Below are 24,666 nucleotides of genomic sequence, written 5' to 3'. Positions count from 1 at the left end.
ATCCCAGGATAATATTCATATGAAAGTAAACAAATACTAATATCTCTAGCTCTACAAAGTATCTTAGTCTACTAGAAAAGGTAGTAGAAATAAACCAACTTGCAAAGTTAAAAACCTAACCTGTATTCTACCACTTTATGTTTCTTTTGAATATAAACAATCCATCTTCCCCATATTGATAAAAATTGTTCATTCGAGTGATTCTTCAAATAAGCCGAAATCTTTGCCATTTCAGCAAGATACGAAACTTTCAGTCTCCAGTCTCCCATCGTTGGCAGAATTGGGCTCTTCCAATTTTGGGCTATTAACAGTCTAGCAGCAGATAAACAATAAAGCATCAAATTTGTCTCTTTTACATCTAAATTCTGCACAATACCTAAAAGGAACAATTGTGGTAGAAAAATAATCCTTTTTTTGAAAATCTGCTGTAGGTTCCACCATAGTTGTATCCAAAAAGCCTTGATAATCTTACAAGTCCACCACATATGGAAAAACGTTGCATCTGGGTGACCACATCTCCAACACTTGGATTCATAATTCGGATAAATACGAGACATAGTTGAGGGATCCAAGTGCCATCTATAAAACATCTTATAAAAATTTTCACGTAAATTCTGAGCTTGTGTGAACTTCACATTTCTCACCCAGATCAACTCCCAAGTATCCATAGGTATTGTTTCTCCTATGTTTTGAGCCCACTTAATCATACAATCTTTAACTAATTCAGTTTCTGAGTCCAATTCTAATAGAACATTATATATCCTCTTAATATGACCTTTATCACCATCTCTTACTTGCTTCAAAAAAATCCCATCTTCCAGAGCAAAAGAAGTCTTTTTATCAATTCGCCATCTATCTTGAATTTGTCCATACAAAAGCCAAGAAAAATTAGGATTATTTTGCTTTAACTCATCCATTGATTTTAAGCACCAATTACCACCACCACTCTGGTATAACAAATCTTTGTAAGTAGGTCCCTCTATCACCACTCCTCTAGTTATAGCTTGAAAGATATGCGACGGGATCACCCAGAGTGGTAGCCTAACATTAAATTTGAAAAAATATTTTTGCCAGACTCTTAACAGTGCAGACCTTATTATATGGTTTCTAAAGGTTTTATCAGTTTTTTTCTGCATAAAAAGATAAGCATGCCACCCAAAGTACAAGTCCCAGCCTTCGACATTCAAAATCCTTTTGTTAGACAAATTGATCCAGTCAGTCATCCAAGTTAATGCACAAGAATCATAATAAAGGATCAAATTTGGTACTTTAAGTCCTCCACGATCTCTAGTGTCTTGAATAATCTTAAATTTAACTCTCGCTTTCTTGCCTTCCCAAATAAAGCGATTCAAATCTCTTTGCCATTCTTTCAAGTTAGTTTCATTCTTTAAAATAGGTATCGTCTGAAATAAAAAAAGAAATTTAGGCAGAATAGTCATTTTAATAGCCGCTATACGACCCAGCAACGAAAGCTGTAGTTTTTTCCACGATGATAAGTCCTTTTGTACCAATTTCCACAATCTTTCATAATTGTTCTGGTAAAGTTTCGCATTGGATGATGACAAAAAAATTCCCAAATATTTAACTTTGTTAACCACTTCAAATCCTGACATCTGCATAAGTTGATCTTTATCCCTAACAATCATATTCTTAGTAAGGATTTTAGTCTTATTCACATTAATTTTAAATCCAGCCACTTTGCCATATTGATGTAATTCTTGTAGCAAAAGTTCCAATGATTTGATTGGTTGTGTTAATGTAAAAACTAAATCATCAGCAAAAGCTTTAAGTTTGTATTCTTTAGTAAAAATCTTTAAGCCTTTAATCATTGGTGATTCTCTAATTCTAGACAACAAAATTTCTAAAGACAATACAAATAGTAATGGAGAAAGTGGACAGCCTTGTCTGGTACCTTTTTGTATTTCTATAGGTTCTGTCAAGTCTCCATTAATAATTATTTGAGCAGATTGTTTTTGATATATTGCTTTTATGGCTGTCTTAAATTGATCTCCAAAGTTCATGTAGTCCAATATTTTGTTTAAAAACTGCCAGTCCAATTTATCAAAGGCTTTCTCCGCATCCAAAAAAATAAAGGCCGATGGCACTTGATTATTCTTATCCAAATATTCCAATAAGTTCAAGATTTGTCTAATATTATTCTTCATGTATCTCCCAGATATGAAACCAGTCTGATCATCATGTATATAATGTTGCAATATCTGCATCAATCTATTAGCCAAGATTTTTGCAAAAATTTTATAATCCACATTCAACAATGAGATGGGTCTATAATCCTTAAGTTCCAAGATATCTTTCTCATCCTTCGGTATCAAAGATATAAAAGCTCCTGTCCATGACTGTGGTACTTGTTCTCCCAACATAACGTACCTTGCATTTTCTATGATCACTCTGCTTCTGGGTAGCCCTTCCAGTGATTCAAATATTGTATTCCTTTTCACCACCCCCTAAACTCCAATATTTCTTCCACTTCAAACTCCTCTTCACCTTCAGTAATCATTGGGGAGTGGAAATGGAGGCTGCCATGACTGCAAGGTGCTTGGCAGTGCCTCCTTCACCAGCAAAGAACAATGAAAAACTGGTTGCAATTTCATAGATGGTAGCAATTGCAAATGAAAGGCTACCACATTGATCTGCTGCACAAACTTAAAAGGTCCCACAAACATTGTTTGTATCTTCTTCTAGGTTTTGGGAAAAGCTAAAAATTTTATGACCAGTCATACGTTGCCCTCTCCACAATTGTCAGCCCTTCTTATCAATGAGCATTTACTGATCTCATGTAAGACTGCTTGGATTGGTCTAGCTGCTCTTTCAACAATGCTTGAGCAGTGAGTCGCTCATGTAAAAAATCAATGGCCCCAAGGACGAGACCCTGTTTAGAGGATGTCTCCCATACAACGGTTTAAAAAATGTCATCACAATTGATTTTTGCATTCAACTATTATATGCAAATTCGGCAATGGTAGTAATGAAGGCCAATTATTCTGGCTGTATGTACAATAACATTTTAAATACTGTTGCAACATCAGATTAGTTATCTTCGCTTTTCCATTTGTAGCAGAGTGATGGGCTGATGACAAGCTACAGGTAGTCCTCGACTTACAACCACAATTGAGCCCAAAATTTAGGTAGCTAAGTGAGAAATTTGTTAAGTGAGTTTTGCCCCATTTTACAATTTTTCTTGCCGCATTTATTAAGTGAATCACTGCAATTGTTAAAGTAGTAACACGGTTGTTAAGTGAAACTGATTTTCCCATTGACTTTGTCAGAAGGTCACAAAAATTGATCACATGATCTTGGGACACTGCAACTTTCATAAACATGAACCAGTTGTCAAGCATCCGAATCACATGACCATGGGGATGCTGCAATGGTCATAAGTGTGAAAAATGGTCATATGTCACTTTTTTCAGTGATGTTGTAATGTTGAGCAGTCACTAAATGAACTGTTGTAAGTCGAGGACTACCTGTAATCTGGGCCTTCAAAAATTGGAACAGTGTTTTCCAGAATCCGGAAGTAAATTGATGTATGTGATCAGAAACTAATCTGAAAACTATTCCTCTATAACAAAAGACATGATCCAAAAAAAGGTGAGCTGTTTCCCTTGATGTTGGCAAATGCTTGCAAGGGATGAAATGTGCCATCTTGGTGGGAAAGATCTATGACCACCAATATAGCTGTATAACCCTCCACTGTTAGTAAGTCTATTATAAAGTCAATTTACACTGCATGCTAAGGCTAGGAGGGGCTGCTCCTAGGGGCTGTAAAAATCCTGCCAGCCTCCCATGTAGGGACTCTAAAGTCCTGCCAGCCTCCTTTATATCTGGCAGGAAGCTACATAGTCTTTGACGTTAGCTCTCATCCTAGGCCACCCAAAGTCTCTGAGCTTTATGTGCAAGGTCTTTAATATCCTTCTATGTCCTGCCATCTCACTGTCATAGCATAGTTGCAGCACCTCTTCCCTTAAAGTTCCCTTAAAGTTACTGGCAAAAGGTCCTGCCTTTATGCAGCAGTACTTCCCTCTCCCACTGAAAAAGATGACACTGTACTTTGCTGGGTGTCCTAAAGGAATCCACAAAACAGTCTTGCTGCTGCTGAGTCTTCATTCTGGTGAACTGCCCCAACGTTTCTCAGGCAATACTTGCATGGCCTTACCAAAGTTACAAGGTTGTAAAAACTTTATGTGGGTTTGTGCTGTACCTGTAAATACTTAGGCTTGGGAGACAGAGCTTATGGCAACAAATTATGCTGTCCTGAACATAGCAATATAAAGGTCAAAGTGAGAGAAAAACTGGCTCCACCTCAGGAAGCCTAGAGAACACAGGTCGAGAGTTTGCAATATCTCCAAATTCATGTAGTCAGTCCAGATTTCCACTAGTAAAGAAGCACCTTCCAGCCTGTGATAGCATTGCCCAAAAGCTACCTTTAAAGCTAAGCAACTCCATGTTAATGATTTCATAATATCTTTCTAGGGGTGTTAATGCTCTGGAGTAAAAGATGAAATCTATTAATTACCTCTCTTCATCCACTTGCAAGAGAACAGCTCTCAAAGAAATATCTGATGCATCTGTCTGAATGTCAAATTGCTTTGGAGGGTCAGGATGGTCAAGAAGGGCCTGGGAACTTCTAGCTCTTCAAATGCTGACTGTCCCCTTCCTGTCCATGCAAACCTAGCTTTCTTTTCAACAACTGTATGAGAGGCTTAATGCTGTAGGTAAAGTTAGGAATGAACTGCCTGTAACATTTTACAATTGCTGGAGAGATCCTCACAAAATCATGCAGCAGGTACCTTGCAGAAGTACTCAGAAAAACACACAGATTGAGAGTATTATGCAGAATCCAGATGACAGAGCAATGAAAGTTTGGGGTGAGGGTCTCAAACACCCACAATGTTCAATAGAGATGCTACAGTAAGTGATTCTTTTTTATTTGAGTTTGATCGTCATAATGGTGGTTGGACTGTTAATATTCTGGAAATATATCCTGGGAGAGATAGTTTACTTCGAAACACATAATCACATTACCTTCAGTTCCTATAAAATGCCTTCCATGCTTGTTTTTCAAGAAATAATTGTAATTTTCTGGACTGTTCTCTGCAGGATTTCTGCAGAGATCACAAATGAATCCAACATGAGGCATCTTGCAGAAGTATTCAGGAAAAGCCAGAGATTGAGAGTGTTATTCCTGGCAATGAAGAACTTAAATGACAAAGCAATGGAAGTCCTGTGTGAGGGCCTCAAACATCCACAATGTACAATAGAGAAGCTACAGTAAGTGATGCTTTTTCATTTCAGTTTGACCGGTGTAATGGTCCTTTCATGAGTAATGTTCTGGAAATATATCCTGGGAGAAACAGTTCACTTGGAAACACATAATCACATTTCTCTCAGTTCCTATAAAAGCCCTTCCATGTTTGTTTTTCAAAAAATTATTGTAATTTTTCGAACTATTCTCTGCAGGCTTTATGACGAGAACACAAACGAATCCTACATGAGGCATCTCATGGAAGTATTAAGGAAAAATCAGAGCTTGAGAGAGTTATTCTTGTACCTCAAGAACGTAGATGACCAAGGAATGAAATTTCTATGTGAGGGTCTCAAACATCCACAATGTACAATAGAAAAACTGCAGTAAGTTATGCTTTTTCATTTTAATTTGACGCACGAAAGAATCCCTTGATGGGTAATATTATGGAAATATATACTGAGACACTGTTCAGTTGGAGACACATAATCGTATTTCTTTCAGTTTCTATAAAATGTCTTATTCCTTGTTTTACAAGGAATAATTGTAATTTTTTGGACTGTTCTCTGCAGGCTTGGTGGTGAGATCACAAATGAATCTTATACAAGGCATCTTGCAGAAGCATTCAGGGAAAACCAGAGATTGAGAAAATTATGCCTGTCTCTAAAGAACCCAGATGACAGAGCAATGGAAGTCCTATTTGAGGGCCTCAAACATCCAGAATGCTCAATAGAAATGCTACAGTAAGTGATAATATTTTATTTCTGTTTAATCGGCATAATGGCTCTTTGACTATTAATATTCTGGAAATGTATCCTGGGAATCACAGTTCAGTTGGAAACACATAATCACATTTCTTCCAGTTCCTATAAAATGTCTTGTATGCTTTTTTTCAAGAAATAATTGTAATTTTTCGGACTGTTCTCTGCAGGCTTGATGGAGAGTTCGCAAATGAATCATACATGAGGTATCTTGCAGAAGTACTCAGGAAAAACCAGGGATTGAGAGAGTTATTCTTGTCCCTCAAAAACCCAGATGACAAAGCAATGGAAGTCCTGTGTGAGGGCCTTAAACATCCAGAATGTACAATAGAGAGGCTACAGTAAGTGATGCTTTTTCATTTCAGTTTGCCCGGCATAACGGTCCTTTGATGGGTAATATTCTGGAAATATATCCTGGTAGAAAGAGTTCCATTGGAAATACATGATCACATTTCATTCAGTTCCTATAAAATGCCTACCAAGGTTGTTTTACAAGAAATAACTAATTTTTCAGACTGTTCTCTGCAGGCTGGGTGGTGAGATCGGAAATCAATCCTACATGAGGAATCTTGCAGAAGTATTCAGGAAAAACCACAAATTGAGACAGTTATATCTGAACCTCGATAACCCAGATGACAGAGGGATGGAAGTTCTGTGTAAGGGCCTCAAGCATCCAGAATGTTCAATAGACATGCTACTGTAAGTGATGCTTTTTCATTTCAGTTTGATTGGCATAATGGTCATTGCACTGTTAATATTCAAGGAAATATATCCTGGGAGAGACAGTTCAGTTGGAAACACAATCAGTTTCCTATACTTTTTATAAAATGCCTTCCATGATTGATTTTCAAAAAATAATAGTAATGTTTCGTAGTGTTCTCTGCAGGCTTGCTGGAGAAATTGCAAATGAATCCTACATGAGGCATCTTACAGAAGTATTCAGGAAAAACCAGAGATTGAGACAATTACGCCTGTTCCTAAAGAACCCAGATGACAAAGCAATCAAAGTCCTGTGTGAGGGCCTCAAACATCCACAATGTACAATAGAGAAGTTACAGTAAGTGATCCTTTTTAATTTCAGTTTGACTGGTGTAACCATCCTTTCATGTGTAATATTCTGGAAATACATTGTAGGAGAAACAGTTCAGTTGGAAACACATAATCACATTTCCTTCAGTTTCTATAAAATGGCTACCAAGGTTATTTATCAAGAAATAATTGGAATTTTTTGGATTATTCTCTGTAGGCTTGGTGGAGAGAACATAAATGAATCCTATATGAGGCATCTTAGAGAAGTATTCAAGGAAAACCAGAGATTGAGACAATTATGCTTGTCCCTAAAGAACCCAGATGACAGAGCAATGGAAGTTCTTTTTGAGGGCCTCAAACATCCACAATGTACAATAGAGAAGTTACAGTAAGTGATCCTTTTTAATTTCAGTTTGACTGGTGTAACCATCCTTTCATGCGTACTATTCTGGAAACACATCGTAGAAGAAACAGTTCATTTGGAAACACATAATCACATTTCTTTCAGTTCCTATAAAATGGCTACTAAGGCTGTATTTCCAAAAATAATAGTAATTTTTTGGATTGTCCTCTTCAGGCTTGGTGGAGAGAACACAACTGAATCCTACATGAGGAATCTTACAGAAATATTCAGGAAAAACCAGAGATTGAGAGGATTATTCTTGTCCCTCAATAACGCAGATGACAGAGTAATCAAAATTTTGTGTGAAGGCCTCAAACATCCACAGTGTACAATAGAGTGGCTAGAGTAAGTGATTCTTTTTAATTTCAATTTGACCCACGTAATGGTCCTTTGATGGATAATATTCTGCAAATCTATCCTGGGAGAAACTGTTCCATTGGAAATGCATAATTTCTTTTAGTTCCTATAAATTGCCTTCCATTCTTGTTTTACAAGGAATAATTGTAATTTTTTGGACTGTTCTCTGCAGGCTTGATGGAGAGATTGCAAATAAATCCTACATGAGGCATCTTGCAGAGGTATTCAGGGAAAACCAGAGATTGAGACAATTATCCTTGTCTCTAAAGAACCCAGATGACAGAGCAATGGAAGTCCTGTGTGAGGGCCTCAAACATCCAGAATGTACAATAGAGAGGCTACAGTAAGTGATGCTTTTTCATTTCGGTTTGATCGTCATAACGGTCCTTTGACTATTAACATTTTGAAAATGTATCCAGTGAGTCACAGTTCAGTTGGAAACACCTAATAACATTATTTTCAGTTCTTATCAAATGCATTGTATGCTTTTTTTCAATAAATAATTGTAATTTTTTGGACTGTTCTCTGCAGGCTTGATGGAGAGTTCACAAATGAATCCTACATGAGGTATCTTACAGAAGTACTCAGGAAAAACCAGGGATTGAGAGAGTTATTCTTGTCCCTCAAAAACCCAGATGACAAAGGAATAAAAGTCCTGTGTGAGGGCCTTAAACATCCAGAGTGTACAATAGAGAGGCTACAGTAAGTGATGTTTCTTCATTTCAGTTTGCCCGGCGTAACGATCATTTGATGGGTAATATTCGGGAAATATATCCTGGAAGAAAGAGTTCCATTGGAAATACATGATCAGATTTCATTCAGTTCCTATAAAATACCTACCAAGGTTGTTTTACAAGAAATAACTAATTTTTCAGATTGTTCTCTGCAGGCTGGGTGGTGAGATCGGAAATCAATCCTACATAAGGAATCTTGCAGAAGTATTCAGGAAAAACCACAGATTGAGACAGTTATATCTGAACCTTGATAACCCAGATGACAGAGGAATGGAAGTTCTGTGTAAGGGCCTCAAGCATCCAGAATGTTCAATAGACATGCTACTGTAAGTGATGCTTTTTCATTTCAGTTTGATTGGCATAATGGTTGTTGCACTGTTAATATTCAAGGAAATATATCCTGGGAGAGACAGTTCAGTTGGAAACACAATCAGTTTCCTATATTTTCTATAAAATGCCTTCCATGATTTGATTTTCAAAAAAATAGTAATGTTTCGGAGTGTTCTCTGCAGGCTTGCTGGAGAGATCGCAAATGAATCCTACATGAGGCATCTTACAGAAGTATTCAGGAAAAACCAGAGATTGAGACAATTATGCTTGTTCCTAAAGAACCCAGATGACAAAGCAATCAAAGTCCTGTGTGAGGGCCTCAAACATCCACAGTGTACAATAGAGGCACTTGTGTAAGTGATTCTTTTTCATTTTTGATTGAGCAGCATAACGGTCTTTTCATGGGTAATATTCTGGGTATACATTGTGGGAGAAACAGTTCAGTTGGAAACACTTTTCCTTTAGTTCCTATAAAATGGCTACCAAGGTTGTATTTCAAAAAATAAAAGCAATTTTAGGGACTGTCCTCTGCAGGCTTGGTGGAGAGAACACAAATGAATCCTACATGAGGCATCTTACAGAAGTATTCAAGGAAAATCAGCGATTGAGACAATTATGCTTGTCTCCAAAGAACCCAGATGACAGAGCAATGGAAGTCCTGTGTGAGGGCCTGAAACATCCAGAATGTACAATAGAGAGGCTACAGTAAGTGATCCTTTTTCATTTCAGTTTGAGTGGTGTAACCGTCCTTTCATGCGTAATATTCTGGAAATACATCGTACGAGAAACAGTTCATTTGGAAACACATAATCACATTTCCTTCAGTTTCTATAAAATGGCTACCAAGGTTATTTATCAAAGAAATAATTGGAAATTTTTGGACTATTCTCTGCAGGCTTGCTGGAGAGAATATAAATGAATCCTATATGAGGCATCTTACAGAAGTATTCAAGGAAAATCAGAGATTGAGACAATTATGCTTGTCCCTAAAGAACCCAGATGACAGAACAATGGAAGTTCTTTTTGAGGGCCTCAAACATCCACAATGTACAATAGAGAAGCTACAGTAAGTGATCCTTTTTAATTTCAGTTTGACTGGTGTAACCGTCCTTTCATGCGTAATATTCTGGAAATACATCGTAGAAGAAACAGTTCATTTGGAAACTCATAATCGCATTTCCTTCAGTTCCTATAAAATGGCTACCAAAGTTGTATTTCAAAAAATAATAGTAATTTTTTGGATTGTCCTCTTCAGGCTTGGTGGAGAGAACACAAATGAATCCTACATGAGGCATCTTACAGAAATATTCCGGAAAAACCAGAGATTGAGAGAGATATTCTTGTCCCTCAATAACGCAGATGACAGAGTAATCAAAATTTTGTGTGAGGGCCTCAAACATCCACAATGTGCAATAGAGAGGCTAGAGTAAGTGATTTTTTTAATTTCAATTTGACCCACGTAATGATCTTTTGATAGATTCTGTAAATCTATCCTGGGAGAAACTGTTCCATTGGAAATGCATAATTTCTTTTAGTTCCTATAAATTGCCTTCCATTCTTGTTTTACAAGGAATAATTGTAATCTTTTGGACTGTTCTCTGCAGGCTTGGTGGGGAGATTGCAAATAAATCCTACACGAGGCATCTTGCAGAGGTATTCAGGGAAAACCACAGATTGAGACGATTATGCCTGTCTCCAAAGAACCCAGATGACAGAGCAATGGAAGTCCTGTGTGAGGGCCTCAAACATCCAGAATGTACAATAGAGATGCTACAGTAAGTGATGCTTTTTCATTTTGGTTTGATCGGCATAACGGTCCTTTGACTATTAATATTTTGAAAATGTATCCAGGGAGTCACAGTTCAGTTGGAAACACATAAAGTTTTTCAGTTCTTATCAAATACCTTGTATGCTTTTTTTCAATAAATAATTGTAATTTTTTGGACTGTTCTCTGCAGGCTTGATGGAGAGTTCGCAAATGAATCCTACATGAGGTATCTTACAGAAGTACTCAGGAAAAACCAGGGATTGAGAGAGTTGTACTTGTCCCTCAAAAACCCAGATGACAAAGCAATGGAAGTCCTGTGTGAGGGTCTTAAACACCCAGAATGTACAATAGAGAGGCTACAGTAAGTGATGCTTTTTCATTTCAATTTGCCCGGCATAACGGTCCTTTGATGGGTAATATTCTGGAAATATATCCTGTTAGAAAGAGTTCCATTGGAAATACATGATCACATTTCATTCAGTTCCTATAAAATGTCTACTAAGGTTGCTTTACAAGAAATAGCTAATTTTTGAGACTATTCTCTGCAGGCTGGGTGGTGAGATCGGAAATCAATCCTACATGAGGAATCTTGCAGAAGTATTCAGGGAAAATCACAGATTGAGACAGTTATACTTGAACCTCAATAACCCAGATGACAGAGGAATGGAAGTTCTGTGTAAGGGCCTCAAGCATCCAGAATGTTCAATAAACATGCTACTGTAAGTGTCCTCCCAGCGTCCTCCTGTGTGGGGGGTGTAATGTGGGCGACAGGTTCCTGCGTGAGCCGGTTGGATTTTTCTGTCGTTAGCCGCTGAGCAGGTTTCTGTCGCATTGCTGGTTCTGGTCTGCTCTGCCGTTGGGGGTAGGGGATTGGACAGGTGGCCGCTCGATGCTTAGGTCTGGCCTCTCTTCCGTTACGCATATACATTCTAAGCATTTCCCCCCCCCTTTTGGGGTCATGGTTCACATCTTCCAATCAACTTGGAAGATGTGATTTACTTCCGGTTTCTTTTTCCCGGGCTATCCTTATTCTCCTCCCTTTTCCCTGTACAGTATTTGCAGCGTTGACAGCTTTTTTATTTCAGTTTGATTGGCATAATGGTCATTGCACTGTTAATATTCTGGAAATATATCCTTGGAGAGACAGTTCAGTTGGAAACACAATCAGTTTTCTATATTTTTTATAAAATGCCTTCCATGATTGATTTTCAAAAAATAATAGTAATGTTTCGAGTGTTCTCTGCAGGCTTGCTGGAGAGATTGCAAATGAATCCTACATGAGGCATCTTACAGAAGTATTCAGGAAAAACCAGAGATTGAGAGAATTATGCTTGTTCCTAAAGAACCCAGATGACAAAGCAATCGAAGTCCTGTGTGAGGGCCTCAAACATCCACAATGTACAATAGAGAGGCTAGAGTAAGCGATTCTTTTTCATTTTTGATTGATCAGCATAAAGGGCTTTTCATGGGTAATATTCCCGAAATACATTGTGGGCGAAACATTTCAGTTGGAAACACTTAATCACATTTCCTTCAGTTCCTATAAAATGGCTACCAAGGTTATTTATCAAGAAATAATTGGAACTTTTGGACTGTTCTCTGCAGGCTTGGAGGAGAGAACACAAATGAATCCTATATGAGGTATCTTACAGAAGTATTCAGATCAAACCAGAGATTGAGAGAATTATTCTTGTCCTTCAATAACACAGATGACAGAATAATCAAAATTCTGTGTGAGGGCCTCAAACATCCACAATGTACAATAGAGAGGCTAGAGTAAGTGATTCTTTTTCATTTCAATTTCACCCACGTAATGGTCCTTTGATGGGTAATATTCTGCAAATCTATCCTGGGAGAAACTATTTTGTTGGAAATGCATAATTTTAGTTCCTATAAATTGCCTTCCATTCTTATTTTAAAAGGAATAATTGTAATTTTTTGGACTGCTCTCTACAGTCTTGGTGGTGAGATCACAAATGAAAACTATACAAGGCATCTTGCAGAGGTATTCAGAGAAAACCAGAGATTGGGACAATTATCCTTGTGTCTAAAGAACCCAGATGACAGAGCAATGGAAGTCCTGTGTGAGGGCCTCAAACATCCAGAATGTACAATAGAGAGGCTACAGTAAGTGATGCTTTTTCATTTCAGTTTGATCGGCATAACGGTCCTTTGACTATTAATATTTTGAAAATGTATCCAGGGAGTCACAGTTCAGTTGGAAACACCTAATAACATTATTTTCAGTTCTTATCAAAACCTTGCATGCTTTTTTCAATAAATAATTGTAATTTTTTGGACTGTTCTCTGCAGGCTTGATGGAGAGTTCGCAAATGAATCCTACATGAGGTATCTTAGAGAAGTACTCAGGAAAAACCAGAGATTGAGAGAGTTATTCTTGTCCCTCAAAAACCCAGATGACAAAGCAATGGAAGTCCTGTGTGAAGGTCTTAAACATCCAGAATGTACAATAGATCGGCTACAGTAAGTGATGCTTTTTCATTTCAGTTTGATCGGCATAACAGTCCTTTATGGCTAATATTTGGGAAATATATCCTGGTAGAAAGAGTTCCATTGGAAATACATGATCACATTTCATTCAATTCCTATAAAATGCCTACCAATGTTGTTTTACAAGAAATAACTAATTTTTCGGACTGTTCTCTGCAGCCTGGGTGGTGAGATCGGAAATCAATCCTACATGAGGAATCTTGCAGAAGTATTCAGGGAAAACTACAGATTGAGACAGTTATACTTGAACCTCGATAACCCAGATTGCAGAGGAATGGAAGTTCTGTGTAAGGGCCTCAAGCATCCAGAATGTTCAATAGACATGCTACTGTAAGTGATGCTTTTTCATTTCAGTTTGATTGGCATAATGGTCGTTGCACTGTTAATAATCTGGAAACACATCCTGGACGAGACAGTTAAATTGGAAACCCATAATCATTTTCCTGTATTTTCTATAAAATGCCTTCCATGATTGATTTTCAAAAAATAATAGTAATGTTTCGGAGTGTTCTTTGCAGGCTTGCTGGAGAGATCGCAAATGAATCCTACATGAGGCATCTTACAGAAATATTCTGGAAAAACCAGAGATTGAGAAAATTATGCTTGTTCCTAAAGAATCCAGATGACAAAGCAATCAAAGTCCTGTGTGAGGGCCTCAAACATCCACAATGTACAATAGAGATACTAGTGTAAGTGATTCTTTTTAATTTCTGATTGGTCAGCGTAAAGGGCTTTTCATGGGTAATATTCTGTAAATACGTCGTGGGAGAAACATTTCAGTTGGAAACACTTAATCACATTTCCTTCAGTTCCTATAAAATGGCTACCAAGGTTATTTATCAAGAAATAATTGGAAATTTTCGGACTGTTCTCTGCAGGCTTGGAGGAGAAAACACAAATGAATCCTATATGAGGTATCTTACAGAAGTATTCAGGTCAAACCAGAGATTGAGAGAATTATGCTTGTCCCTCAATAACGCAGATGACAGAGTAATCAAAATTCTGTGTGAGGGCCTCAAACATCCACAATGTACAATAGAGCGGCTACAGTAAGTGATGATTTTTCATTTCTGTTTGTTCAGCATAATGGTGCTTTTACTATTAATATTCTGGAAATGAATCCTGGGAGTTACAGTTCAGTTGTTTTTGAAGACATCGGCTCAGGTCCCCAGCTGGGAGGAATGGGCACACCTCAAGAAATGAAAACGAAGACAGCAGCTCGAAAAAAATGGCTTTTAATTGCGACACAGCATGCGGTTCTTGGACAGTTGACAAAATGGTTGACTGAGTGGATGGATCATTACAGGTTTCTGATTGAGATGCTCCAGAGAGTTGTGCAACGTAGTGAGCCTTGTGTTCTTTTGCTATTCTAATGGTGGTGGGTAAATCCTATTATGTCCTAAAGGTCATGTCCTGTTCTTAGAATTTGGGGAGTGTATGTGGGGGGGGGGTGTAAATTCTTAATATCATCAACTTCAGCCTTCTGTGGCTAGAGGCGTTCTGTTCATGAATAGATTGGCCAAGTCTTCGTGAATGGATTAGAAATACTGCATTCCTTAAGGCCAGCCTCTTCAGCTTTCTTAGTTTGAAGCTGTTTTCCTATGGCAGATAGACTGGGCCTGCTTTCTGCCTTTGTTAAGATTTTTTTCTCCATTTCTCCTTTGGGGAAATATAATATTCTGCCTCTTTTTAACATCAAGAAGAAAGAATATTTTAATCTGGAGACCGGGCCTTCATAGAATTCTCCCTTTGTGCTATATAAGTATGGGTGGCACACTTTTACTGGCACAAGATTAAGAATTGATTTGATCAGGGAGACTTGATGGGTGCTTTTATTTCTCCAGGGTACGGGGAAGCAAGTTCTCAAATTTGTCCGAAATGGTATAGGGTTTCCTGCCTGAGCAGGGGTTTGGACTAGATGACCTTCAAGGTCCCTTCCAACTTTACTATTACTATTACTATTACTATTACTATTACTATTACTATTACTATTACTATTATTATTATTATTATTATTATTATTATTATTATTATTATTATTATTAAATTGTTAATGGCAATGGGAAGGCATTTATAGAGGCAGCAAAAAAGGATCCCTGCTGTGGTTCCCAAAAGAAGAGTTTTCAACTCATGAAGGTTTAGCAGCCAGGGCAAGAAGTTCTATTTAAGTAGAAAGGAAATTTATAGTATCCAATATTCTGTAACAATTCCGTTTTTGATGTCACTTTTTGTGAGCTTTCAGTCAGGCTTGAAACAAGCACATGCCCCAAAATTTTTCACAGCCATGATTTTGCCTTAGTAAATAATTACTGGCTGCCCATTTTAAAGGGTTGCTTCCTGAACCTACCTTAGCTCTTAGTTTAGTGCATCCAGGGTTCCCACCCAGAAGAGGCATTGTTGGTCTGACATAGGAATGGAGAACAGAGGATAAAAGATGGAGAGCTGGAGTGGGATGGGTAGCTTGCAGGCAGGCTTTTGAAAATACATTAATACTGCAGTGGTTCAAGAAACAGATAAACCAGTCACAACAAAATAGGGACACCACAGATGAGGAAAAGGAGAAGCTGGATTGTGGTGTTGAAAGAAAAATCTTCAGGGTCCAGTTCAAGCCAGGAATAAAGAAAATGAAGAGTGCTTAGGAAAGAAGGTTCTTGTTTATTTAGTTGCCAGAAACTTCAGTTATACAGCATGCTTCTGACGTAGCAGACAAAATGGAGCTGGGAGTGGGTGGGTTTTTATACCTTTTTGGGGTTTTGTGTTTGGAGTTGTTCCTGTTTAAGGTTGTTCCTGTTCCTGTGTCATGTACTTTGACCTGAGTTTTTGGTATTCTAATGGTGGTGGGTTAATCCAATTATGTCATAAAGATCATGTTCTGTCCTTGGGAGTCTTTGTTTTTCTAATCCCATCAGCTCAAATCTTCTCTGGTTGTGGCTGAAGGCATTTTGCTTATGAATAGGTAGCCCAGTCTTTCTGAATAGTATTATCTAATCAGCATTTCTACAGAGCTGGCCTGCTCAGTTTCTGTAGGAAAGGGAGAAGTTTCTGCCTTTTAAGATTTTCTCCCATTATTCCTTTGGGAAAATACAATATTCTGTCTTTTTTAATACCCCCCAAAATATTTCCTTCTCTGGGGGGGGGGTGATGACTTTCTACACTGGTAATAAGACAAAAGATATCTGGTGATGAAAGAGAACAAGACAAGACGATAGGTCTCATTGAACAAATGCAACATAACTATTGTAAAGCACATATTAAAGAGGACTTGAAAATGCTGGACAGCTTGAGAATACTGAAAGTTCAAAATAATTTTATAAGCCTAATATTTTAATATGTAAAAATTGCCAGGGTCATGAGAACCTACCTTTAATATTTGTTTTGAAACTTTTAAACATCCTGATAGCATTTGGCCCAGCATTATCAATACACAATTTAGATGAAAACACCACATTATTTTAGAGATTGAAAAATGCTTATATGTTCCAGGATTAGTTCCATAGTAATTTTACTGACTACTTGTCAACGCTGCTAACATCAGATGTTCTTGCTTTGACAACAGATGGAAATGCAGCCATTTTTTTCTGTTGCTTCTAGAGCTAGTTGATGCTGGGAGGGGGAATGTGGATGAGAGTCCAGCTAGTCATAACAATAATAACTCAGCCGTGGGAATCCAAGGTCATTGGGCCCACAGTTGATAGAGTTTTGGTGGGCTGGAGAGCTGGGGAGAAAGCCCGCGCTTCAAGCTAATTGGGGAATGTGATTTATTACTTTTTATTGGAGGAGGGAATTGTGCTTTGATACTTTGTATCCAGGGGAGGGGAATTTAGTTTTTGGTTTCGACTATGTAGTGCCGATACTTTGTTTCTCGAATAAAGATTCTTTAAGGTAAACAATGCCTCGAAGTTCTTTTGAAGAGTTTCATCTGTTGGAACCATGACATTAAACCAAAACTCCAATCTTTACCTAACGATCTTGGGGTCCTAAGCCCCAGTCGCTGTCCCTAGAATTGAGGAATAGACAGACAAAGATTCGGGGAAGATCTCAACATGAAGAAGGAAGGAAACCTGCACCCCGGCAGTGGCTGCTATCTCAGAGGAGGGAGCGCAGGTCAGTGCACCAGTGGAGAAGGAACATTTTCAGTCTCTCAGATGGGGGCAAGACCCAAGCCACAAGGACAGCCAATTTGGTCGTCAGGATGGACCTTACCCAGTGGAGACTCTAGACACCTCGAGTCGGCCTTGCCACAATCAAGTGCTTCGAAGGCAGACGTGATTGAGCTGCAAGGAGGGGCTTCCCGCAAGTCACGTTCCTCAGACCAGTGGAGAACCACGAAATTGACTATCGCCAAGGACTCGGGTGAGTGGAAGTACCTGTCTGCAGTCTGTAGTCAACCAGTGGAGAAGTTGGTGGAAAGATTTGAGGAGCTAGAGATGAAAAGTGGAGACAATCCTCCCGTTCTCCATACGCGAGTGATCATGATGATTGGCGAGGCAGCCACCAACTCATGCCAAGGGGAAGTCCCAGCCCTACCTGCGCAGGTCAAGCAGCTTCCCTGTCCTCGAAGCCACCTACCATGATCTCCAGCCCCGCGGGGAGAGACAGCTCCAGTCGCCCCTCCAAAAGCCCAGATCGCTGCCGGCGAGATCAGAGCCCGAGTTGTCATCGGGAGAACCGAAGCCTGGATCGACATGCTTACCAACCACCCAGCCCGGGGGATGTCGCAGCCCCCACAGATGGGAGACCAGCAATTGCTGGCGGTGCACCAACTAAACTGGGGGTGGCCACAGCCCCCGAATGTGCAGCAGCAGATGGAGACCTTGCAGCAACCGGGGATGATGCTGCCGCCAGGGGGTCAGCAACAGTGGGTTGGCTGGATGTGACTGGCAAGAGACGGTCCCTCAGATAACCTGATCCCAAGTCATGAAGGGCTTTTAAGGTGACAAACAGCACCTTCAATTTCACCCAGAAGCAAACTGGCAACCAATCCAACTCCTACAGGAGAGGTGACCTATGTGCACACTGAGGTCTGCACAAAACCATGTGGGCTATTGCATTTTGAACCAACCGGAGCTTCCAGAGGCTTTTCAAGGGCAGCTCCATGTATAGCATATTGCAATAGTCAAGACGGGAGGTGATAGGCCATGAGTGACCATGAGTAGGGATTGTTGGCACCCTTTTCTTATTGGCCACGGGGCTTGAGTCTTCTTGGACTCCCAACTCCTGCTCAAGGAACAGGTGGCAATCATGGCTAGGAGGGCTTTTGCTCAACTTCAGGTTGTATACTAGTTACCCTTAAAGAGTGTCCAGAAGCGGCAATTAGTCCAGAATGCAGCAGCATGAGCAGTTTTGGGAGTTCCTAGTGTGATGCATGTAACACCTCTACCATACAAGTTAGCGTGGGACCAGGATATCCAAGGAATCATCTCATCACAAATAAATGGATCCTTCTCACCTTATCAAATAAGAAAGGCATGTTGCGTATGTCAAGAAATTTCAACTGGCGGAATCTCCTCAGTTGCTGTCCCATCCTCTGGAACATCTTACCTCCAGAATTGAGGCAAGCCCTCATTCTTGTTAAGACCTGGCTTTGCCAACTAGCATGGAGGTATAAGAGTATGATGCAGCCATGGGGATGGCCGGTGACTTGAGGACACTGCTGCTGCTTTGTTAATCTTTTTAATCTTTTGAATTTTTAACTTTGATTTTTTATTTTTACTTGTAAGTTTTAACAAATTCTTACATCTGATTTTAATCAATGCTTTTATTGATGCATTTATATGGCTTTATTATGATGTTATAAACTGTCCAGAGTCACTTAGGGGAGATGGCTGGTGTAGAAATTGAATGAATGAATAAATAAATAAAGCCAATCTTCAATAAAATGTTTTCTTCTTTAATTTTAAAACCAAAACAATACCAATTCGCCCGTGGTCATTCTGTTTCTCTGTCTAAAAAAGGAAATATCTTTGAAAGAATGATTCAGTGGGTCATGAGTTGTCCAGGGTGATCCTAATTATTTTGACTATTTCCTGGAGGCTTTGTGGAGAGTCCTTTAAGGGATCCCACTGGAAGATTCCTGCTGAAGTTCTCAGGAAGAACTAGACAGTGAGACTGCTAGTTTTGTATCTCCATGTCACAAGAAAAAGGCATAGAAACACTGAGTGAGGGCCTTAGACATCTGGAATGTAGAATAGAGAGGTAGAAGCAAATAGTGTTTTCTTCTCCATCTGATGTACATAAACATCTCTTGATTATTTATCTTCTTGAAATGTATCCAGGGAGAGGAAGTTAAAAAAAATCAATATTTTAAACCACTTGGGTAGAAAAAAGTCCTCATGGGCTTTATTGCTGCTCTGATCTTTCGTAAAAGATTTAGTCTCATTTTCTAAAACTGGTGGCCAATGAGTTATACCTTCTGAATATTATTTATATTTATATTAAATAACTATTTCATGACATGTTCTGAGAAACTGAACAAGTGATAATAATTTTCCCAATCCTCACCTGAGATTGGTAAATGAAACACAAATTTCTGTTGTTTCAGGATTCCAGCCAGAGAGTGCCAAAACATAGCCACATTTGGTCAATTTTTGATCATATTGAAGTAGCATACTTTTTTTTTTAATGTAACGAGTTTCTAATATTTTCTTTTAAGAGTTAGCAACTTATCTTCCTTAGCTAAAGAACAATGCATCTGAGGTAATGTTACAGCTATCTTCAATTTTCTTTTTGTCAGGTAACATTCATTATCAAACCAAGAAAATTGATCTGCAGGGGAAATTTTGGAATAGAGTTTAATTATTATGTATTTCTGCAACATAAAAGACAAATTTGTAAATGCAATGAAGACTCACCCCAATCAACTGTGTGTCATGCAACCATAACATAGCATTCACTCATTTGAGGCTGTTCAGTATTGCTTCGCTATCAACTCTAGACCATATTATTCTGAATCACTTCCCAATTAGTCATAACTTGTCTATGAGCTGTATTATATAATCCTAAATATGAATGGTCAAATATTTTCACACCTGCTAGCTAATGATCACTTTCTCCCCTCAGACAGAAATCAGCTTTACTTTTCAATACACGGATGAGATGTAGCACACTGCTTCAGTGGCATAACTGAAAGGTATACATGCCCAGCTTCAAAATTTGGACATTCCATTTAAAAATCAGTGATATCAGACCAAGAGTGTTACTTTTGGGCATGACTTGAATACCAGTGTGATGATTATCAAACGATTCATCTGGGAGTCCACCACACTGGGCAAAAACATGAACACAGAAGCTTAACTTGACATTAAAATAATTGGATCAAATAATTATATCTTGGATAATTATTTATTTAATAGAGTAACAGTATATGGTCATCCATCTCATTTACTATGACTTCGGGCAATTGGCAATTAGAATAAAATAAAAACAGAACTAAAATTATAGACATAAATAACAAAATAGCAGCCGAGAACCCTCACAGCCTCCTGCAGTCTATATAACCATAAGAAAGGATCATTCATGCTATTAGAACCCCAGAACTCACCAGCAGAGTTGGGGCAAGCCTGATCTTAGGGTGATGATGTTCCAGAGGAAAGTGTCACAAGACTTAGAACTGTTTTTTTATTTTTACTATAGACGATTTTAATTTAAATCAAATTAAGTTTAATATTTTGCACCTGGTCTTTTGAACTATAGTTTTCTTGTTAATGTTAATTTACTTACTCAGCCCATGTAATTTTTTATCTGCTTGTTTAACAGAAACTTGTTAGGAACTTTTTTCTTTTTGTTATTGAGAAAGTAGCACTGAGATCTTCAAAACTTAGTTGTAAGTAGAAATAAAAGCCCTAATACTTAAATTACCGTGATAATAATTAAAAACTTCAGATCATTGGCAAAATTGTCACATTTATAGCATCTTTTCTGTCCTTGAATCCTTCTGGCCTATTACTCAGGCATTTTCTGAACATTGGACTTGTACTCTTTTGTAATGACAGCAAATCTATATCCCAAATAATCCAAATGACAAATCAGTGGGGCAAATATTGGAGTAGAAGGGAGTTTATTGATGCATGTTCAAAAGCAGAATAATAAATGCTCACAGACATAATGGAAGAGTTGCAAGGAGCATATGAGGTGTTTCTTTTCACTGCACTTTGGGTCACTTTGCAGAACCTATGACCTTTTATTTGGGACAAAAGGAGGCAACCAGGCAATCTCAAGAGGCCAGTAGGACCTAGGAAGCAGCTTCACCAAGTTCACTTGTGTGATATAGCAGATTATCCCTATGACAAGGCTTCAGGAGTGGAAGAAAAATATTACTTTGAAATTATAATACCAAAAGATGAATGTAGGCTTGTCTGTGCAGTGGACTGGGGGTTAAGCATGTCATGAAAATATGCCCTTTAGAAATGGTTAAGAGTCATTTTGGGGCCATGTGAAGAGGAATCCAAAGTGTCAAACATGTTGACTTTTGGGGCATCCACAGTAAGCTGAGATTTTATCAAAATGTTGAAATGTGTTTCATGCCTCTTACTTACTTGCAGGTGACATTATGATGCATATTTTGTCATTTGCTTCCTTCACCACCATCTCTCTCCCTCCAATACCCATGTTGTCTTCTACTGTATTTTAATATGATTAGTATAAAATTTACTTGCTCTTTCATCTATAATCCGGTTTCATGGGTGTTCTTCCCTTAAGAGGCTCTGAGGAGGCCTTTCCCAAAGTGTAGGAAGGGTCCTAATCCAGATCTATTCTGGAAAAGGATGCCTCAACTTCTCTTGCAGGGCATTCCTTAGCCCCAGGGGAGTATTTCCTCCTGAGCGAACTGGCAGAGTCCCTTACTAACTTTTTACAAGAAGTAGCTATTCAAACAGGCTGTAATTTCCAGCCTCCCAGACAAACTCTGCCTACTACATGGCAACCCACTGCATGTTCTTAATCAACCCTTTAGGATCTACCCATTGGGATCTACAGGCTTTAAATGGAAAGGAGGAAAACAAGTTAGGCCCTGAAACTAGTATTTTGACTATTGTGACAAGGATACCTTTTTCATACTTATTGTGTATTGTATTTTAAAATTATCTAAATAAATAAGAGGTGAGAAGTTCTTAGAAATGGTGCCTAAGATTAGTTTTATTTGTGAAACAGTGTAGCTATTTAAGCTTTTGGGGATGTGATATCTATTATCTCTGATGCAATCTTTCTCTATGCAAATAAGTCTTAAGTAACAGACCAAAACAATCTTTAAATCTGTGTTAATTCTTGATTTTTCCCATTGGATATTCATTTGAAATAATATGATTTTGATAGTTCTCTATCCCCTGATTGCTTTGTATGTGATTAATATTAAAAAGCCATTATTATATTTTTAAATTTCTTTTTCTAGAAGAATAAAATTAACTTAGTGTATACTAATTGAGGAGGGGAAGAGGGGATGGTTTGTGGGAGGAGCAGCATGTGTGCATGCATGCATGTGTGCTCACTGCTCATGCAAGTGGGACTGCGAGCACCCACCACTTGCACGAATAGGCTATGTGTGCACGTGCATGTGCGTGCTGCACTAGCCCCACTTGCACGGCCCAGTTGTGAATAGGCCACAGCCTAATAATTGGCTGCAGCCAGTGATGGGATTCAAATATCTGAACAACCAGTTCTCTGTGTGGATGCCGCTTCTGGAAGTCCATTCTGGGCCTGGGCCTCCGAGCCCCAGAACAGACTTCTGGAACTGGTGTCTATGCACTTGCAGTGGGCCGTTCTGGGCCTGGGAGGCCTCCCCGGCTCAGAACGAACTTCTGGAAGTGGTGTCCACGCACTTCCGTTGGGTCATTCTGGGCCTGGGAGGCCTCCCCGGCTCAGAAGGGACTTCCGGAAGTGGAATCCACGCACTTCCACTGGACTATTCTGGGCTTGGGAGGCCTCCCCGGCTCAGAACGGACTTCCAGAAGTGGCGTTCACACACTTTTGGAGGTCTGTTCTGGGCCTTGTGAAAAAGGGCTAGGGAATCAGCCGGTTCGCCGAAGTCAACAAAAAATTAGCTACTGGTTCTACCGAACTGGTGCGAACCAGCTGAATCCCACCACTGGCTGTGGCCCACAAGTTGGGGACCCGTGCATCAAGGTATTCAAGGGAGGAATGGATTTCTTTCTCAAGTCACATGGTCTTATCCTATAGGATCAAGAGGTGGCACTATAGAATTAGTTTCATTTTGTCAGATTCTTACACAAGCTAGTATGTATTGCTAGAAGACTTCAGATAAATAATAACCAAAGAATAAATCCAGAATGTAAAAATCAATTGAGAAGACATTTGAAATTAAACAACTTACAGCACTATAAAGTATATTTCTCTTAAAAGAATATTAGAATTCCTTAAATCAACTATTCCTTGAAGTCTTCCGGGTAAACATTTGAACTCAAAATTAGCTTTTAGATAAATCCACCAATGGCTATCCCACCCAGTGCAGCCTTTGCAATTATTAGCCCCCAATGAAATCGTGAAGAGAGCTCTTGGCTACTAAGTGGGCAGGGAGAATTGGGCTAGATAAGTTAAATAGGGGGAGGGGCATTGCTCAGATTCTAAAATGAAATATGAGAAAGCTGTTTACCTAATCCTTGGGAGAGAAGAAAACATGAAGATCAGTTTGAGAAATACTGGCACATCAAAGATTTAAAAAATAACTTTCCCCCAGTTAAACTGTAGTCATAGCAAATCTTACCAAAGAGGCTGGAAAACAAACTTTCTCTAATCAGACAAAACAACCTGGAATGAGTGAAAACAAATTACCCCTGAAATTATCTAGGATGAATCAGATTATATTTGGAGGTCTAGGTCGGCCCTCAGAGATTATTAGGCAGGTCTCAGCACAGCCCTGATTGGGACATTATTAGGGACTTTTGTTCAGAGATTAACATACATTTTTTTCATTATAGGTTGAATGGACAAACATGGAAATGGAAAATAAAATGAAATGGACCACATAGCTGTGTGAAGAGAGTGGCAAGCTTTGAATCCTTGCAAAGCAGGAAGTGGCGCTAACCTGACTACTTTTAGAATTTCTGAAGCCCGAATCTGGCTGTTCCCAAGAGAATGTAGACCGTCCAGTGAAATTTTCTGATCAGCTCATGGAGTCGCTCTGGTTCCTTGCACCTGCCAATGGCTGTGCCTCTACTATAGATGCTGTCCTTGTTTGATTGACCTACTGTATGTTTACTTCCATTCAGAATATGGCGAAGAAGAGTTGGAACTTAATATATTTCAAGTGAACGTGTGAAGAACTTTCTTTCAGGCACTGTACAGGTAGTCCTCGACTTACAACCATTCATTTAGTGACCATTTGAAGTTATAACGGCATTGAAAAAAAGTGACTAATGACCACACACTTACAACTGTTGGGGCATCCCCATGAACACAGGATCAAAATTTGAATGCTTGGCAATTGGTATGTATTTATGAGTTTGCACTGTCCCAGGGTCATGCGATCACCAATAAAAGAAAATATTTCTAGCTCAGGG

General features: G+C 38.9%; 1 protein-coding gene across 1 annotated transcript; it reads left to right on the top strand.

The window, feature by feature from the left end:
• The first annotated feature begins 8,016 nt into the window (after positions 1 to 8,016).
• On the top strand, positions 8,017 to 24,453 carry RNH1 (ribonuclease/angiogenin inhibitor 1). Its single transcript, XM_029284880.1, has 18 exons — positions 8,017 to 8,156; positions 8,345 to 8,515; positions 8,703 to 8,873; positions 9,060 to 9,230; positions 9,412 to 9,582; positions 9,773 to 9,943; positions 10,133 to 10,303; positions 10,482 to 10,652; positions 10,836 to 11,006; positions 11,194 to 11,364; positions 11,892 to 12,062; positions 12,251 to 12,421; positions 12,602 to 12,772; positions 12,959 to 13,129; positions 13,316 to 13,486; positions 13,675 to 13,845; positions 14,035 to 14,205; positions 24,085 to 24,453. Exons 1-18 carry the CDS (start codon positions 8,017 to 8,019, stop codon positions 24,119 to 24,121), a joined length of 2,913 nt encoding a protein of 970 aa, XP_029140713.1. The 3' UTR covers positions 24,122 to 24,453.
• The last annotated feature ends 213 nt before the right edge of the window (positions 24,454 to 24,666 follow it).

This window comes from Protobothrops mucrosquamatus, unplaced genomic scaffold (genome assembly GCF_001527695.2).
Source record: "Protobothrops mucrosquamatus isolate PMUCROS unplaced genomic scaffold, P.Mucros_1.0 scaffold1049, whole genome shotgun sequence".
Taxonomy (NCBI): Eukaryota; Metazoa; Chordata; class Lepidosauria; order Squamata; family Viperidae; genus Protobothrops; species Protobothrops mucrosquamatus.
This window is presented reverse-complemented; position numbering and strand designations above follow the sequence as displayed.